General features: G+C 41.3%; 1 protein-coding gene across 1 annotated transcript; it reads right to left on the minus strand.

The window, feature by feature from the left end:
• Positions 1–26: 26 nt before the first annotated feature.
• NOL9 (nucleolar protein 9) lies at positions 27–14,805 on the minus strand. The gene is made up of 12 exons (XM_072425933.1): positions 14,475–14,805; positions 13,655–13,874; positions 10,041–10,171; positions 8,591–8,726; positions 6,906–7,002; positions 5,988–6,085; positions 5,303–5,464; positions 4,069–4,360; positions 3,547–3,658; positions 2,053–2,230; positions 1,299–1,432; positions 27–459 (listed from the first exon to the last, which is right to left on the minus strand). Exons 1-12 carry the CDS (start codon positions 14,691–14,693, stop codon positions 349–351), a joined length of 1,890 nt encoding a protein of 629 aa, XP_072282034.1. The 5' UTR covers positions 14,694–14,805; the 3' UTR covers positions 27–348.
• Positions 14,806–19,066: the final 4,261 nt, after the last annotated feature.

The raw sequence follows: 19,066 nt of genomic DNA on the forward strand, positions 1-19,066 counted from the left end.
TTTCTATTTAAAAAATTATCAATAGATTTTTTTTTTAAAACAAATTTTTATTGCAAAAATGCATTTTTTCTTCACAAAGGCTTCATTTTCAAAACATAGTATATACATATTATACAATAAAAAGAATTTTGGATGATCGTTTTCTCAAATGTAATATATAATAGTACCCATACTGAATTCTTAGTATTACCAAAAATACCGACAACATATTAAAAAAAGGAAATGGCGCACTCTCTAGGATCGTTGCTAATAATTTAATCATTTTTACGCGAAATATAAGTAAAAAAAAAAAAAAAAAAAAAAAAAAAAAAAAAAAAAACAGGTTCATAAGCCTAAACAGAAATTAACTTAGAGATGTTCAGGTCTCTTGAGGTGTTTGTTGATCTTTATCTTCCCGGATCCATATATTGAGAAATCGTATTCCGAAGTGACGTACGGAACCTCACCGGCAATTCCAGGCTATTCGTTGAATGCAAATGAAAAAAAGATATTCTTAGATATGAAAAGTAAAACTGAGCACCAAGCATGGGTAAGGTAAGGAAGCGGGGGGTTAGTGGATCCCTAGCGTAACAGGTCTTGTCTCCAAATATTCGTAAAAAGGGAAAAAAAAAACTGATGATTACAGAACAACTGTAAAATACTTGTTCAAGAAGCGAAAAGGGTTGGCACTTTCCAACTGAGAAGCTGCTAACTAGTTTTACCTTTAATGACAGCTGTAGACTCCCTGGCCTTGAAAAATGGAAGCCGGATAAGTGTTGGTAAGTCAGCTTGTAACCAAGGCTGCTCAAAGTTTTTTTTATATTAAAGCTTTGACAAGCATATCACCCAACAAAGGGAATTATTGCCATACACCTAGAGCCTTCAAGGTTAATTCTATATATTATGGCCTTGTTCTCCCTATGGCTGTGAACTTCACTATAAAAATGCAATTAGTTCTGTTAAGGAAGCATTATCTTTTGTGAGTAGACACCGCAGCACCCTGAAGAAATCCACATACAAATATAATCCACATACAAATATAATTCACATACATATGATGTAAAATTGTTCAGATTTTGTCCTTGACTCAAATCCAGAACCCCAGAGCAGCTAAGTTAAAACGCAACTCACAGGGTGGCAGTGTGTATTGGCTTTATCTGCAATTATGAAAATAGGATCCATTGCAATCTCCAATTATAATTACAATGGAGAGATTCTTATGCTATGTTAACACTGTCCACAAATGAGGCTTACTAATCATTCATTGACATCACATGTAGTATTAGCCCAGTCCTGCCTATGAGCACAGGAGACAATACCTGGTGCTTGAAGACACTGTGCGGTATAGATATGTTTCCTATTAGCAGGCAATTGACGGATCGCAGAGCCTCTGGTGAGAGAGGTGTAAGGATGTGGTAAACTTTTTTCATCATATTAATCCCCCGAATAACACCTGTAGACAGAAAAACTTATTAATGCAATTAAAATTGTTTGAAAAGTTAGGTAACCAACGGAAACTTATCTGATAATCGTATGGTTGCCAAGCCTATGTGTCGTCACAAGTATTGAAGAAGAGAGAAGAAAGTACCAAGAAGAGGCTTTTTTGGCAACAAATGTGTAGCATTTACTTATACACACATCGCATAATATTGACTGAACAGATCTCGTCTACTTTGTACATAAACAGTATAATACATATGAATAAGGTATACCGGATGTGCAATGATATCGGATTACATATTTCCACAGTTCATGAGAAATGTCTCTGTATTTCACTTGTGTTTCGCCAATATGGCTTCAGGGAATTTAGAGAGACCGACTAATCCAAACACAGAAAAAGAGAGGAGAATATATATATTTCTTATATACGAATATTTAAACAGTATAAAAAGGCCATATTGGTAATATATCACTGCTTGCACATATTCACTATACAGTATTACGCTAAGAGTCACTATTCTCCTCTCTTTCTATTTTACCACAAATGAGAAGAAGACATAACTATAGGTAACCATTCAGGTTCAAACTCTTTCTAGACTGGAACCATATATAATTCTCCCCGTGTCTACTCACCAAACCCCAGGCAGTCGCAGATTGGTGTCTGTGTTAGAATCACTGGGCCACTGTCCTGGCTGCTGACATCATCCAAAATGTGGCACAGACCAACCCAACTTGCATTGGCTGAATACATGATGTGAGATGGAGCGACTTCTGAATGAATGATGCGAAGTGCCACAGCATTAAAAGGGACCTAGAAAACACAAAGGAAGCATGTCTTTAGCTTAAAAAGGATTGTTTGCATGATGAACCAAATAAATATATTTTAAGTGCACATTTGCACCAATGGTGATTTTGTCAGCAAAAGCAATTAGGGATGACTACGACGAATTACATGTCGACAAGCTGCCTAGAGACTGCACTGATTTCAATAAATCACAAGTCTGACTTGATCTACAGATTTGTATAATCACTCCTCATCAGCAGGAATATATGAAGTAATATGATCACACACACGTGGCAATACACCATTTTGGCCTGAAGAATATTATAATCTCCAAAATATAAAGTTGGCAGCTGCACAATATTTGCACAACTATTTATCAAACCTATGAACCAGTCGAAAGATTGTTATCAGCTGCTAAAGCCGATTTTTAGCTGCCAAGCTGTATCGTTTCAAAAGTCATTGACCCAGAGTTTCTCCCACCAGAACAATCTACGGCAGGGAGGCTGCAGTTTGTCAAATCTTTTAAAATGTGAAAGAAAGAGGTGTCATGTTTTCTTTCTTCTCAGGTTACAGTCAAAGTATGCCAATTAAGCATGCATTCACACAAAGTATACTTGTCCATTTGCAACATGCAGATGAACAATGTGAACCGAGAAGTAAACTGCTGCTGTCCTTCGTGGTTCAGTTACAGAAAAATAGCCTTACTGAGAAACTCCACCAGAGAAGTCAGGTCACCAGTTGTCCTAAGGGTTCTTGTTTATCTCACTAGTGGTACCTATTTACAGAATGAAAACAGCACTGAAGGAATGAAATAAAAACCTAACAGTACATAAGCTTTTCCCAAAGCATAAAAATGCAATTTAAACAGCTGCTTACACATGCAAAGTGCCTATAAAAAGCACTTAATCTACAACTTAACTATGCAAATCCTTAACTTTCCACTTCCTCCAAGCTCCTAATGTCAGCAAGCTTTTAAGTTGACACTGACCCCTGCAAATCCTTCAAGCTAAATCTCTGCTATGCACACCTCATTTGTAAATAGTGACTCCCTTCTGACTTTTCCTGCAATAGAAGACACCATTAGAATACAGTGTGCACTTTTTTTTTTTATTTAGCAGCAGAATGACAAATTGTGCTTGCACTATTTAACTTCTGCCTTAATTGTGGCACAAACATAAAAAGGATGGAGAAATAGAGCAAAAGAGAGAGTAATAGATTGCAATCAGCTTGTGCTGTGTTTTCTTTCTCTTCCATGGGCCCTGCACTGAATTCCATGGCTTATGTGAGGCTTGGCACTACACACAGCATCAAAGAGGGATTTACCCTCATTTTTCTGTACTTACCTCATACGGTACCAAGCTGTGCAATGGAATGATCTGTTCAACGTCATACTGCTGTAACCTACCGATGTAGCCCAGCATAGCAAGATCACGCAGAATCCAGCCATGACAACGCCTGAAAGAAAAAAGATAAATTTAAGAAAAAACCCTGCTTATTTATCTTGCTACTACTTGACAGATGAAATTTAAACATTTTTCTGAGAAGTGATGAATTTACTCATGACCAATAACATTCTATCTTTAATGCCCTGGATAAACCTTTTCCCCCTGTATTATTGTGACCCAACTCTTCAGTAACTACCCAAAAACAGCCCGATGGTTACTGAAAAGTACCAGGTGGTGTGCCTGGCTAGGGGCTGGGGAGAACACCGAGTATTATTAAGGAATTGTTGATTTATTTGTGGGCATTCTCAGATGGCTTTGCCACACAACCTATAATTACAAAGAAATCAAGTAGGAGTACCATATCTTAATCATTACCCAAGTTGCATACTTCAAAATCCAAACCTAACAAAAGTTACTTACACGGTCTCAGTCCCCCCGGCTCCGCTAAAACTGCTTTCTGCAAGAAGAAGCTCATGTCCCAATGAAGCTTTGGCATGAACGTCATTTGAAGAGTCTCCTTCTTCATCTGAGGAGTCCATCCCTTTGCTTTTGTATTTGGCACCAGACCAGGCTTTTGTCATGAATCCGGCAGTGTTCTTTATATACTCAGGGGTCAGCGGCTCCATACGTTCGTCTCCTTCTGCAACCATCTGTACGACATATCTTGGGGACAGCAGGTGGATTAGGTCTATCAGGAGTAACAATCCGAACCCTGGGGGAAGAAAGACATTGCAAGGCTGTAAAATATAGTGATGTTATCAGACAGATTGTAACTGCTTCAAGCTTTTCTATATCACCCCCAATATTAGAATGGTATATATCCCTAATTATAAATGAACATACACATCAAAGAAACAGTGATTTGGTCAAATACAAAATAAAATTGGTAGCCACAAGACGCTAATACTATTTCTTAACACGGCTCAGAAGCCAAAAAACATCAGACCTTAAAAAGTCTTTTAAAGCTAAACTCCAGACTGAAAATATGGAAATTATGCAATTATTAATTATATACATTATATTATTCCACAGTGTATATAAAAAGCCTTCGTAAACCAGACATTACCTTGCAAAAGTATTGGCGATATTATCACTGCACATTAAATATGCAGTAAACAAAACCATAGGAGCAACCCAGCAGGTCCATCCACTAAAGGCTGCTCCAAAAAAATTAAAGGGGGCAGAGACAAGACCAAGCACCCTGCACAAGCAGAGAGAGAAGTGGTGACCGGTATTTATTACAGCAACCTCATTCAGAGGCAATGTTGTATGCCAGAATACTGCAAAGATCTGGAAGAAATATATTGAGTTCATCAAAAGTACACCTCTTTTGTGTTTAGGCAATATTTGGTAATCACAGAGTTCAGGTTTAATTTAATTTTTAATTCATCATCCGCATTTTAAAAATAGAAGCCAGTAAACATCTAGACTGTTCTAAACCTGACCGGTTTTATATCCCGCACTCCCAGAATCACAATAAGTAAATCCAAGGGTTAACAGTTGTCGCAGGACCAGGAGGAAGTTTTTAATGGGAACCTCTGTTGTATTATTAATACCAAGAATAATAATAATAAAAATATACAACACCTCTTTCTATAAAATGCTTAGATTAGAACATTGCTATAATAATGACTTTATTCATGTAATATCTGACCTTTAACCCATCCCATTGTGTTAACAATGAGTGGCTGCTCCCTCTTGTAACAGGTGATGACATATTTCACAGATTCTAAAAACCTTTCGATCTCCTGTTCACAAGACGGCTCACCAAAGTAAACCATTTTTTGCGCATCTCTCTGATGAGTATATGGAGGACCTACAAAGAGAAAAAAAAGTGTTATTTCACTTGTACTAATGTAGCTTTCACAGGAATTATTTTATTTATTTATTGGAAATACACCAGAAGATACAAACTATCAATACAGAAAATAGGATTTTTAACTACAACTGCATTTAGTTTCTTAAAACTAGTTGCTGTATACTGATTGAGTTAATAGTCAATTCACAAAATAATACTTTTATAGATTAATAATGGAAAGCTTTATAAAATTGGCTTTTCTATAGAAATGCAACTCCAAGCTCTATTCAGTGTAAAGGCTACATTATCCCTGCTAAAAAGGAAAGACAATTCAACCTGAGCTCCAACTGTCTCCTACAAATAAGTTACATGATTGAACTTCCAGGTCTCCGGATATGAATAAACTAAAATGAAACTGCAATTTCTCCAGAAGAGCATTTCACCTCTTCTGTAATGTATGTGAGACTTTAATGCACCCTTATAGTAAAGACTGCTTTTAGATACATCCATTTGAAATGAACGTAATGAAACCAACACTTACCCAGGACCGGCTTGGTTATGTTCAGCAGTGATATACAGCCAGGAGGTGTAAACTCTGACTGTCCCAAATCACACTCTAAATAGCCAACGTTTGAAATGCTGGGGGGAAAAAAAAAAAGTAAAAAAGTAATGTTTTCAAAGGAATTCTTATACTTAGTTGTAGTTGATGTGAACACACCTCTAAATACAAGCTATAAGATGAAAAATAGGATTTTAACTACAACAGCTGTTAAGTTTTTTATAAATAAATGCTGTATATTGATTTTTGATGTTTTGTCAGTCACCAGCCCGGGGAAGTACGATTCCCATATCAGGAGGTTTGACAACTAGGAGCCTGCTAAAAGCCACTGTCAACCAACACAGCAGAGCCGATTCATGGCAGCAACGGTGCCTACGGGAAATACAGACACATTGTGCATGAGCAGAGCGCCCTGTATGTCCAAGGAGTAGTCCAGGGACACACATGGATTATGAAAAAAGAAAAAATAGGGCAAGCTTTACATATAACTTTATAAATTACCAAACATATTTGTTAACATATACTTAATTCTATCAACAAATACAAATTGACTTATGTGTGAATCCCGGTATGCCGGCAGCTTTCAATACCCATGAGGTTCCTGTAGTAAGAACTACCCATAACTGTCCCTGGCTTTGACCTTTGCCCCAATCGTAGTTTTGCTAGTCTAATAATTCTTCCTCTACCAGTAAAATTGTTGTATAAAGGTTGACAGAAAGCGGATATTGTGATATAGTTCTAATACTAACAATATAAAACAGAAAATTATTTTTATTAAATGGACTATATTTGGTATAATTTGCACTTTAAATAAAGTATTACTGACTATCACAGCAGCTCAACATAAGGACACCCTTAAGCTTTATAAATGATATAGTACAGCAGAAAGTAACAACTTACTGGTTTAATAACTGGTTGATGAGGTATCGATTGAATGTTGATTTTCCTACATTTTGCGGGCCACAGATAAGAATGACTGGACAGCCATCATGTTCCTCTGTAAAAAGAGTAAAAGAATAAAAAGATAAAAATCATCTGCTCTTAGATTGTAAGCTCTTCAGGGCAGGGTGCTCTCCTCCTCCTGTGTCACAGTCTGTATCTGTCTGTCATTTACAACCCCTGTTTAATGTACAGCGCTATGTAATATGTTGGTGCCATATAAATACTGTTTATTATAATTTTTAATATTAATAATAACAATATTAACCTCCTAGCCGTTAAGCCCGACCTTCGTACGGGCAAAAAAAAATGGCTAGGATGGTTAACCCCGAGTTTTTTCCCCATCCCCACTTACCTGGTCCCCCTGTGCTCATCCAGCGTCGTCCTCCGTCGATCGTCGTCCGCCGATCTCCCTCTCCAGCGTCAGGTGTCCTTCGTCGGGTGCCAGCGGGACCAGTAAGATGCCGGCCGGCTTCTTACCTGGTCCCGCTGATCGTCCACGTCCTTCTTGTTCCAGCGCCGGATGATCTCTGAAGCCAGAAGCCGTCCGGCGGAGAAAAAAAAAAAACGGACGGCTCCTCCCTGCGTGTGTGATGACGTCGGCGCGTGTGGGGGAAATTCAAATTGAAACTCATTCATTTATTTTGTATTGGATTCAATACAAACTCCTGTATTCAATCCAATACAAAATAATTCAAAAAATTTATATAAAGTATATAACTGGTAAATTCAAACTGTCATTTTGTATTGGATTGAATACAAACTACCTATCCAATCCAATACAAAAAATAAAAAAAAATAAAATAAAAGTAAATAACTTGGAAATTCAAATTTTATTTTGTATTTGATTGGATACAAACTTGCGTATCCAATCCAATACAAAATAATATAAAATTAATACAAAGTACATAACTGGTAAATTCAAACGCTCATTTTGTATTGGATTGAATACAAACTCCAGTATCCAATCCAATACAAAAAATAAAACAAAAGTAAATACATTTTTTATATTCATATTATCTACTAGAACCCCTGTTCGGACATATTTCTGTAAGTTACAGGTCTACAATTTAAAAAAAAAATTTCATGAAAAACAGTGGATCACTTTTGGTACAGAAATCTAGACCTCAGTGTAACGCTCAGGTGGTTAAATGGAATCACAATGAGTAAAAATGGGATAAACCACAACTATGAAACACATTTAGGTTTACAGATAAAAATACATGACAAATCTATAGGTTCCAATTCAAAATATTTAGCAGGCAATTCCAGAGAATACTCGTAGAATCCCTGGCATTATGGACAGACCAGGTTCTATGTGGAACTGAATATATTCAGTAAACCAACAAATGGTGTTACAAGCAGAACTAAACCCCTCTATATTCCTCCATCTCCTCTTCCTAGATACGATCCTAAGCAGGGCTGGGATAATACAACTCCCACACAGGGGTTCAATCAGTCCCAGCAAGCGCAAGGGAAGCCAGAAATGACAATTCCATAGCACAATCAGGTAGGTAGGAGGGATTGTTGCAGGAGACATTGTCTGTCTGACCTACATGATCATGATATTTTAACAACGAAACTTTAGTTCTGCTTTAACGCTTCCCTATTCCTGATAATGGTACTGAAGACAGCAGCAAACGTACCAAGACAAGCATCCACTAACTTCTGTGCTGCTGACAACGTTTTCTCAGACATGACGATCTCCGAGCTAGGATTGCGATTCTCAATTCCAACAGAGTGTAGTACAGAGTCATCCAATATGGAGGAGTATTTTTCATTCTGAAATGCAGGAAACACAAGAATAGATGATTACCATGCAATATCTTTATGACTATGCTCTGCATTCAAACTCCATCTGCATACTATTAATTGTACTGAAAAAAAAAAGCAAGCCGCCAGAAATTACAAGAACTTTCCTTCAGTTGATATTTTTGAGCAATCTTATTATAGGTGGTCATGAAAAAAGAAGAGGATACATTTACCTTAGGTTTCTGTGTATTGAAATTCGGTAGCTTTGCTGCTCTACAGCTACTGCATGTATTTAACCAGTCACATGAGCAACGTATGCGTTAGCAGGAGAAACTCCTGAATCTATTATTAGAAGCATGTATTTCCCCCACGTGAAATGTATGCAATGGCCGGGGAGAACTGAAGGAGTGGCATTCTTTTAGAGCAGGCTTTCTTTAACTTTTTAACGTGGGGGAACACTTAAAATTTGTTTCAGGTCTTATAGAAGGAACCCCTTCTATAATTACTATATCCACAGCTCACAGTACATTATCATGGTGGTCAATAGGAAGTTTCTCTTACAATGCTGGCCAGTGGGAGGAATGTCACACATACAGATAGCCAAAAAGATCATTGGCGTCACAAACTCACATGAGAGGTTCAAATTGCTCATTGTTTAAGGAAACCCTAGCAACCTCTGGAGGACTCGTGGTTGAGAAACACAGGTGGGTGGGTGGTTTTAGAGGGCTAGATTTTTTCTTTTTTGATACCTTACGATCCAATGTACAGCAGAGCAAAGGCTATGAGAGAGAAGAATGAGTGAATTGGTTGTGCTGCCGTGCTCCTGTGCCAATTTGAGAAAATGCTAATACAAGAAGGAAGCAAGTGACAGAGAAATGATCTATCTGCTGCTATTCTTTCGCTGTCCAATCAGAGGCTGAGGGCAGGGTTCAGACCTAAAATAAACTGCAGTAGAATCAAGTCAGGTCCCCGGGCTGGCTGTGAGCATTATGAGGACTGAATGATGCTCAGCTTGAAATTAAAAAGGCTTGAATAGCAGTTATATACTGAAGTAAAAGTATGCCTGCAAATAAGTTCTTTTTACTTTAAATAGAATGCAACGTTTATCTATCTGCATAAAATATTCTTCACTGTGGTTCCGCAGCATCTACACCACTACAGTGTTCTCCCCAGCCCCTTCTATCTGCACGCACCAACCAGCACTTTTTAGTAATCAACTGGCTGTTTTTGGGTGTTTACAGATGAGTTGCCACCCACCTGAGCTTCCTACCCAGGTTAAAAAAAGTTCTGGGTTGAGCACTGCCACCAAGCCTCTGCTCTTTACACACGTTTGCCCCAACGTACCAGCTTTGCAGAGAAGATGTTGGCGTATTCTGAATGAGTTGTAATATAGCTGGTGGTCGGATCGTCCAGACGCTCCATCAGTAAGACAGAACATGAGGATTTAAAGTTCTTCATCACCATACGTCTGCAATCTGGAAAGAGAAAACAAAAGTGGGGATAGTCATGAATAAAAAAAAAAAAACACAGTTACCCCATGAGTACTGTTAAAGTGTCACTAAAGTTATTATTATTACATAGTATTTATATAAAGCGCGATAGATTATGCAGCGCTGTACAAAGTCCAGTGTCGCTGTACATGTCACTAGTTGTCCCTCAAAGGAGCTCACAATCTAATGTCCATAGTTATAGGTCATTAATACAGTTGAAGGTCAGTTTTCAAGGGGATGTCAATTAACCTAACTGCATGCTTTTGGAATGTGGGAGGAAACCCAAACACTGGAAGAACCTGCAAACTCCATGCAGATAGGGTCCTGGCTGGGATTTGAACCTGGGACACAGCGCAAAAAGGCCAGAGTGCTAACCACTGAGCTACCTTCAGAATAAAAACATCAAATCTATTTTATATATTAAAAATCAATTCCATCCCCATCTCACTTTTGGGTAGGATAGCCTCGGTGAAGATGATGCTTCTCCCTAAACTTTTATACCTATTTGGGACGCTACCTGTCAGGGTCCCACCCCAGGTTCTGAAAAGACTTCAATCCGATTTTTTGCAGTTTATCTGGGCTTACAAAAGGCACAGAGTGCCTAAACACATAGTTTGTGCGCCTAGGGGAGAGGGTGGACTGGGAGGCCCAGACATTCACAAATACTATTTAGTGGCTCATCTCCGGCATGTCCTACAGTGGACATCCCCTCATCCCCCTAGTGTAGGGGTAGAGCTGGAGGCGGGGTGGATTGCTCCGGTCCATCCTAACGTCATGTTGTGGAGCTCCTCCTTATTACTGACGGAGATGGATCTGACAGCACCGATGGGGTTCACGCGGACTATTTGGAGGTCATGCAAGAACAAATTTGGCCTGGTTTCCTCAACCTCCAGATTGACTTCGATAATTTTAAATCCTCAGATCCCAGATAGCCTATCTGGCTCCATGTCAGGTCCGTGGAGGGATAGGGGCTTATTTCAAATCCGGCATGTTTTGGACCCTATTGACCGGCGATTGTTATCTTTCACTGAACTTAGGGATAGGGTAGAGCTCCCCCGCTCATCTTTTTATGCATATCTTCAAATAAGACATTACATTATGTCCCTACAACCCACAGCCACCTTTCAGGCCCTCACTAGCTTTGAGAGGATAGCTATGGAGGGCCCCCTGTCTAAAGGTACGGTCTCAGCCATTTATCGTCTGCTCCATTCCCGTACTCAGGAAATCCCCAAAAAACATGGTTACATGCTTAAGTGGGAGGAGATACTGGGCCGGTCACTATCCCCTGAGGATTGGTCTGTTATTTGGGAGGCCGCCCATAAGAGCTCTATCTGTACCCTATACAAGGAGAATCAATATAAAATCTTACTCAGGTGGTACCATACACCGGTTGCACTACATCGTCTATTCCCTGAAGTGGACCCCTCCTGCTGGAGATGTAAGAAACATAGAGGGATGTTGGAACATATCTTTTGGTATTGCCCTCTTATTCAACCATATTGGGTACGAGTTACTGATTTAATGTCAAATGTGATCCAACAACAGGTCCCGCTAGACCCCCTCACACATCTATTGGGTTGGCCCTCCTCAAACCTACCAAAAATATCCCGTAAATTGGTGACTCACATCCTAGTAGCGGCGCGAACACTGATCCCTACTAGATGGAGCGACCTCCATACGCGAATACAGGAGGTCCGACTTATGGAGTACCTCACAGCACTCCTTAGAAATACGATGGAGAAATTTGAAGTGGTGTGGGAGAGCTGGGACAGTTACTATGCCTCACTATCCATCTAACTACTTTCGGCTGCTCTTCCTCTTTTTTTTATTTGATGATGTCACAATTTGTTCTTTGTCCCTTCCTCCTCTTAATTTCCTTGTTTGTGTATGTTAATTTTATGCATCAAGCTTAGGTTTGGGTTACAGATTGTTTGTTATTCACATGCGATACAATATTGTTACTGATTGTTAACTTCCCTTTGTGTAACTTCCCCCTTTTTCTTTCTTCTGTACCTTACCCAAAAATTCTTAATAAACATACAATTTCCAAAAAAAACAAAAAAATCAATTCCATCAGTTCAGTGTTCTCCCCAGCTACCTTTAGCCAACTGTTTTTGGGTGGTTACTGAAAAGCCGGGTGACAATACGCCGAGTACTGAGCAGTTCCTGGCTTTCCCACCTTGATGGCGGAGGCACAAGCAAGTTTCACGTCATTGGAGGTACGAGACGTCATGAAGTTTTTGTTTCCCCAGGGAAAGCCAGCAAAGGACATTCACACTGAGATGTCACAAACACTGGGGGAGAAGTGTCCTTCCTACAGCACTGTCAAAACCTGGATGTCTCGTTTCAAGACTGGGCATTTCACCGTTGAAGATGAGCCCCGCAGTGTGCGCCCCCAACCTCAACTGACCCGGCAACCTGCGATGCTGTCCATTAACTGATTATTGAGGACCGGCGAATATCCGTGAAAAATATAGCCCAGATACTTGACAACTCACAGGAGCGTGTTGGGTTTGTTATCACCACTATCCTAGAGATGCGCTAGCTTTCAACAAAGTGGGTGCCGAAATGTTTAAACGGTGATCAGAAGAAGGAACGAGTTGAAGCATCTAAAGCTGTTTTGGCTCATTTTGAAGCTGCACAGAACTTTTTGGCTAGGTTAGTGACTGAGGATGAAACCTGGCTCCACATCTATAATCCTGAAACCAAACAACAGTGAAAGGAATGTCGCCACAGTGGGTCCCTGCGGCCGAAGAAGAACCAAGAAATCGGCCAAAAAAGTCATGGCGTTCGTTTTCTGGGACAAAGACAGTATGCTGTTAGTGGACTACCTACCGCAGGGCTCTAGTATTACCGGACAGTATTATGCTAACCTCCTGGACCAGCTGAAGGAGGCAATTGGAAAGTGGAAAGTTGACCAAAGGGATCCTTTTTTTTGCACCTGGGCACACGTCCAACGTTGTGGCTGCCAAATTGAATACCCTGAGTTTCCAACTGGTCCACCATCCCCCCCTACTCACCTGACCTGGCCCCTCTGACTATTATCTGTTCCCAAACTTTTATTTGAACGGTCTAGAAAAGCTGCAACTAAGCTGTACCAAGTGCATCAGTGTCAGGGGGGAAAATGTTGAATAAATGTGTTATTTCATAACTCTGGCTCTCTTCTTTCTGGGCAAAGCCAAGAACTTCTACGCACACCCTCGTACAGGGGCACTGGATCGATAGGGCATAATAGAAAGACGATGGGAAAATGAGGATGGCCATTAGATAGGTGGAGAAAAGTATTGGGGGGCAATAGAAAGCCGAATTACAGGGGGGGTTACTGGATTCCTATAGGAGCACTAAATGTGTCACGTTTGGCCCACAGCACTTTTTGACCAGCCAGTTACAGCATCTCCCCACCCAGCTAAAAGAGAAAAAAAAAAAAAGTTTCCCGGGAGAACTGATCGCTGATTGCTCCAACATTACCTAGAGACAGATATCCCCGCAGTAAGGCTCTGACCTCCATGCGGATCTCTTTACAAGTCTTGGCGGCCTTCTTCTGCTTTAGCGCTGTGATCGTCAGAGGCGAATGCGTATTTGGGGAAAATAATTCATACGGCGTTTCGTTTGAGTTAATGGTTAAGCCCAGGACTTGAACGCTGCCATACAAACAAGTCACAATGCATTTTCCTGTGAATGTCAGCTTCTAAAATGAAAACAAAATACAATCAAATGTAACAAATGTTACTGGACAATCAAACAGCACCAACACCAGCCAGGTGCACAGATATGGATACAATGTGTATAAAGATGGATATAAATTATATGGATCACCAACTGGTCTGCTTTTACTCCCCATGACAGGTTGGGGAGGGGTGAAGCATGCTGGGATCTGTAGGCAGGCTGGGAGTGCAGCATGCTGGGATCTGTAGTCGGGCTGGGGGGTGACATGCTGGGATCTGTAGTCGAGCTGGGGGTGCAGCATGCTGGGATCTGTAGGCAGGCTGGGGGGTGCAGCATGCTGGGATCTGTAGGCAGGCTGGGGGGTGCAGCATGCTGGGATCTGTAGGCAGGCTGGGGGGGTGCAGCATGCTGGGATCTGTAGTCAGGCTGGGGGGTGCAGCATGCTGGGATCTGTAGTCAGGCTGGGGGGTGCAGCATGCTGGGATCTGTAGGGGGGGGGGGGGATGAAGCATGCTGTGATGCTGGGATTTGTAGTCATGCTGGGGAGCCATGTTGGAACTTTTAGAGTGGTTGGGGGTCTATGCTTGTAGTCAGATTGGGGGATGGTAATGCTGTCACTGACCTGGCCTGAGCCCATTAGTAGCACACACACTCCCTCCTCGGCCAGCAATGCGATGCTCGGGGGTCTTTGGATCTTCTGGGAGGTGGCCGAGTCCTTCTCTGAGGCAGCTGCCATCTTACACTTCTCAGCCCAGACATGACGAGACCGCAGGGCGCTTCTCTTCCAGGAGCGAACCTTCAGAACCGGCCTGGAGCGGGCAGAGAGCGGCCGCGGCTTCATAGCTCGCAGTCTGTGTAGAATACAGGCGCCACTCCGTCGAGCCTTCTCTGGGGCCAAAAATGACTTTCCCTTTGTGACTTGACACCAATAGGTCGCAACCAGAATTATGCGAATTCTCCCAGGGACATTCACTGTTTGTCCCACTACTCCTGTACGTCACTAAGCTCCTCCCCTCCATGTTAGCGGCGGGACGCACAGAACAGTAGATTTAGGTCACATGACCATGAGATGCTGACACTATATAAGAGGACTTGTCATTATCTTTACAATTTACAGCAGTATCAATTCTGAATAAAACTTCACTTATTATTATCACAATAACCCTATAGGATTGAAAAAAGGAACTAGTAGAATACTTACCAGTTCTTTTGCTGCATGTTCCCCTCTGGACGTTATGGTTTCGCCCACAGGTGGTATAGATCATTGGGAGGAATGGGAGGAACCAAAGCATTCAGTGGGGGGAGACGCTTTATAACACCTGAAAATGACAGCTGCTGCTGTATTGGGAGGTCTTCCTCTTTATAACGGGGGCCATGTTCACATTTTTTATTCCAAAGTACAGGGCCGATTTAAATAGCTATAATTAAAGGCAGTCCAGTGACTTTGCCTAGGCTGTGATAATGTCATCTCTCTGCTGCATTCAGAAGGAAGCATTTCCTCAGTCTCCCCTCCTTCCGTTTCCGGACTGCAACATTATATCTTTATATCAAGTCACACGATCAGAGCAGTATAAATATTATTTATTTAAAGAGTGGAATTATAAAGTAAACTTACCTACCCGTGCCCAGGTATTTAACTAAAATCGCTGGTGCCATTGTCCTCACCTGGTCTACTTTCTGATTCCAGGTCTTCATTGTGATTGGCCAGGCAAGAAATGGCATTCATGTGATTGGGAGTTCATTCCTTCTCTGCTGGGATTGTACACAGAGGTGCACCTTCGCAGACTGATTGGGAGGCCTGCGGCCTCCTGGTATACATACGTCACATATCCCAGGGGGCTGCGTATGCCTCCCTCAGCGTATGCTTGATCTCTTGCATGCACAGAAGGGGTTTTTTTATAACAGTGTTATCTAAGCCGCATTTAGCTGGGCACACCACCCGGCTTAAACAAATTTCTGAGTTTAACACTGTATAATGTAAAAAAAACACATGCACAGATTAGCAAATTTGTTTTTTACAGGAAATTGCGTCATTGGATCTCACATCTGCATAGTGTAAAATCCGGGTGGCGTAAAAATCCTGGAAGATGGTGGCCCCACTGTCCAGAAAGAAGAACAAAGATGTCACAGACCTGAACCAACCGGACCAGCGGTCACCAACTGGTGGTCTGCAAGAAAATTTTGGTGGTCTGCTGCTCTGGCTGGTGCACCGCGCTGAGGGGATGCATCAAGCAGAGGAGCGGACCATGTCCCCCGTCCCTGGGCACAACCCGCCCACTCTCCCATCATAAGCTCAGACCTGCAATGGAAAGTGAGTGGGGTATGCCATCATGACATCACTATGGGAATCCCAGTGCTGCAAAAACCAGAGTGCTAACCACTGAGCCACCGTGCTACCCAAGTGGTAATTCTGCATATGCAGGCTAGTTTGTTTTATTGCAGCAGAGACATGGCCTGTCTCTTCCACAATAAATATTCTGCCTGCTTGCAATTTTTTATCTGCAGCCACCACATTTGAGAACTCGAATTCTGCCATCTACGACATTAGATCCTTTTTAATTTACGATTTCCTGTTTGGGAATACGGTGGTACCTCGGTATAGGTCTGCTTTGGAATAAGTCCTGTTTGGACATGAAAAATCTTGCTTGGTGTACAACCTTTGTGCTAGAACTTGTATGGGTCAAAATGAGCCATAACACTGCGCGCTACCCTTATTTACCTCCATCGAGACAAAGCCACGACTGCCCACCAGCGTCAGTACGCCAGTTGCCACCATTCAGTAAATATAACTCTCTGTGAATTACCATCATCCCCTCCTCCTCCCTTCTCAGCACCATCCTAGTAGGCGCTCGACTCTTCTCAGCAAGGTAAAGTGAGGTTAAACTTTTTTTATTATTATTTACTTCATCTAATTTATTTTGCATTTATGTACTGTAGTATTAAGCAGTGTTTAAATAATTCTATACAACCCCATCAATGTATAATATGCCAATACCTATAAGATTTTTTTTAAAGGGAACGGATTAATCATTTTCCTTTTATTTCTTAGGGGAAAAATTTGTTTGGTATGAGTCCAAGGATCTGGAACGGATTAAGGACTTATACCAAGGTACCACTGTACATCTATGTTAGTACTTTTGTATACGTCTTTGTAGCACATTACAGCACACCTGTGTAGTTCGGCACCATTTGAATACGGATTTTGTCCGCTCTGCCGTCAAACGCTTTGACTCTTTTAGCCTTTGATCCGAGCAGAGATTAAACGACCATTAGGCACCCTGGTATTTGAATACCATTAGTATCGCACTTTAAATTTCCCCCTTTTGGAAATCCTCTGGTTGCTACAACAGGTGGAGATCTTCCCATATACAAATCGCTTTGTACGCTGATCCTGTGGGAGGGGGCACTGGATGTATTTACCTAGCAGACGGTCACCTGTGTAAAACAAACACCTCTAATAATAGAGCGCGCTCCGCATTTTTCGGTTTCCTCGCTTGGTCAACCATCATCCTTCTCAGCTATGGTCGCAGCATTGGAGTTGGATTGTCTGGTGATTTTTCTTCTCCACCTCAGTGGGGTGCTGGGCTGCCAAAACTTCCAATACAAAACAGAATTTAGCATCCCCGGAGATTACATTATAGGGGGGCTGTTCCCTATCCATAAAGCGGATACCTCGCAATTTTCACTGCTGCGGCTTGACTACTGTGACGGGTGAGAAGCCAGGTGTCGTAAAGCAAACCTGACGTGCTGCAAACATGGACGAGGCTGCCATTGGGCATTGCTCATTGGTGTTCATGGTGAACCAGTAACCTCACTGACTAAGAACAAGTAGGCTAAAAGAAACTTTTGACTGTTCTATTCTCACATGGTGATCTGTATACTTGTTCTGGTTGGTGAAACTTGGTATGAGCCAGCAGGATTGCAACAAATGGCAGCCCCTGTGTTTATCTCACGACAGCAATATTTTGAAGGGTCAGTCCCAAACAAATTTTAAGTGATGTGTAAATGTTAGTGGTTCTGTGTATTTCTTAAAGGGACACGGTCTTGACAGATCAATGGAGGGTGCCATTACCGGCAGGTGGTCAGTTCTGATCCTGCTGGGGAGATCTCACTACCGGGACTTGGCTCCCTCTTATACTGGTTTGGGGGTTTACCTGGGTAAAATATATGAATCATAAGGTGTATCGGTGATTCTGGTTGCCTCTCTGGTATGCTCATCACCTGCCTTTACCTCTTTTGGAGTCAATGTTAATAATAACCATGATGGCCAGATGACCAATATTTTTAGATTTCAGCAATGGCAGGCTCCATGTTTTTTTTCCAGACTTGGTTCCTTAAAGCACAGACCTACGCAAACTATTATTCAAGACAGACGTTCTTCACCCATTTGTGTTGGGGTCACCGGCGACCTTATAAATACATGATTTCCATTGGAGGGGGCTGCGTGAGATCTGAATCCTTATGCATAGAAAAATCAGCCAAGCTGGGAATGGCTGCTTACAGGGAAAATGCTGCTATAAAATATAGGTTTTTAATATATTTTATAGATATTAAAGATTTATATTATATATAGGGTTAGGAGTAAAATTATCAATCCTACCTAATATATAGTAGTTTTTGCCACCCCAATTTTATGGAATGCAAAAATAAAGATAGAGAAGCAGCTGGGTTTTTTTGGCAATAGAAAATTATATTGTGATCAATTCAAAAACAACAATTAGTGATTTTTCTAAAACAGGTGCAAGTGGTCCTCCATATTGTTACTTCATGGGGTAAACAGACTGATTAGCTATACATATTGGATGCCTAAATATATGGAATAATGGTCAAGTTAAACATCTCTTTACCCGACGCGTTTCACCATGCGGCTTCCTCAGGGGATTGGTTGAGACTGTTATCACTTGTGATTGTGTCTTATGAATGGACGTTCTTGCTGAGTCTGTTGCTGGGGGATGCTCAAGTGAAAATAGCAGCAAGAGGGCCTCCTATTAAGGACATCCGCTCATAATAAGTTGCAATCCTTTTTGATCGACAAGTGATAACCGTTTCAACTGATTCCCTCTGGAAGCCGCACGACGAAACGCGTTGGGTCGAGAGACGTTTAATTTGACATTTATTCCATATATTCACTTCAACTGTTGGATATATATCACTAATTGTTGTTGTTGAATTGATCACAATAAAATTTTCTATTGCCAAAAAAAACCCAGCTTC

This window comes from Pyxicephalus adspersus, chromosome 11 (assembly GCF_032062135.1).
Source record: "Pyxicephalus adspersus chromosome 11, UCB_Pads_2.0, whole genome shotgun sequence".
NCBI lineage: Eukaryota > Metazoa > Chordata > Amphibia > Anura > Pyxicephalidae > Pyxicephalus > Pyxicephalus adspersus.

Excerpts from the sequence above, each read along its gene's own strand:
- NOL9 (XM_072425933.1), bottom strand. The coding sequence starts at position 14,693 with ATGAAGCCGCGGCCGCTCTCTGCCCGCTCCAGGCCGGTTCTGAAGGTT. Across the intron at positions 8,727-10,040 it reads ACATCTTCTCTGCAAAGCTG|AATGAAAAATACTCCTCCAT; the intron begins GTACGTTGGGGC and ends CCTGCATTTCAG. Across the intron at positions 5,465-5,987 it reads CATAACCAAGCCGGTCCTGG|GTCCTCCATATACTCATCAG; the intron begins GTAAGTGTTGGT and ends TTCTCTTTGTAG.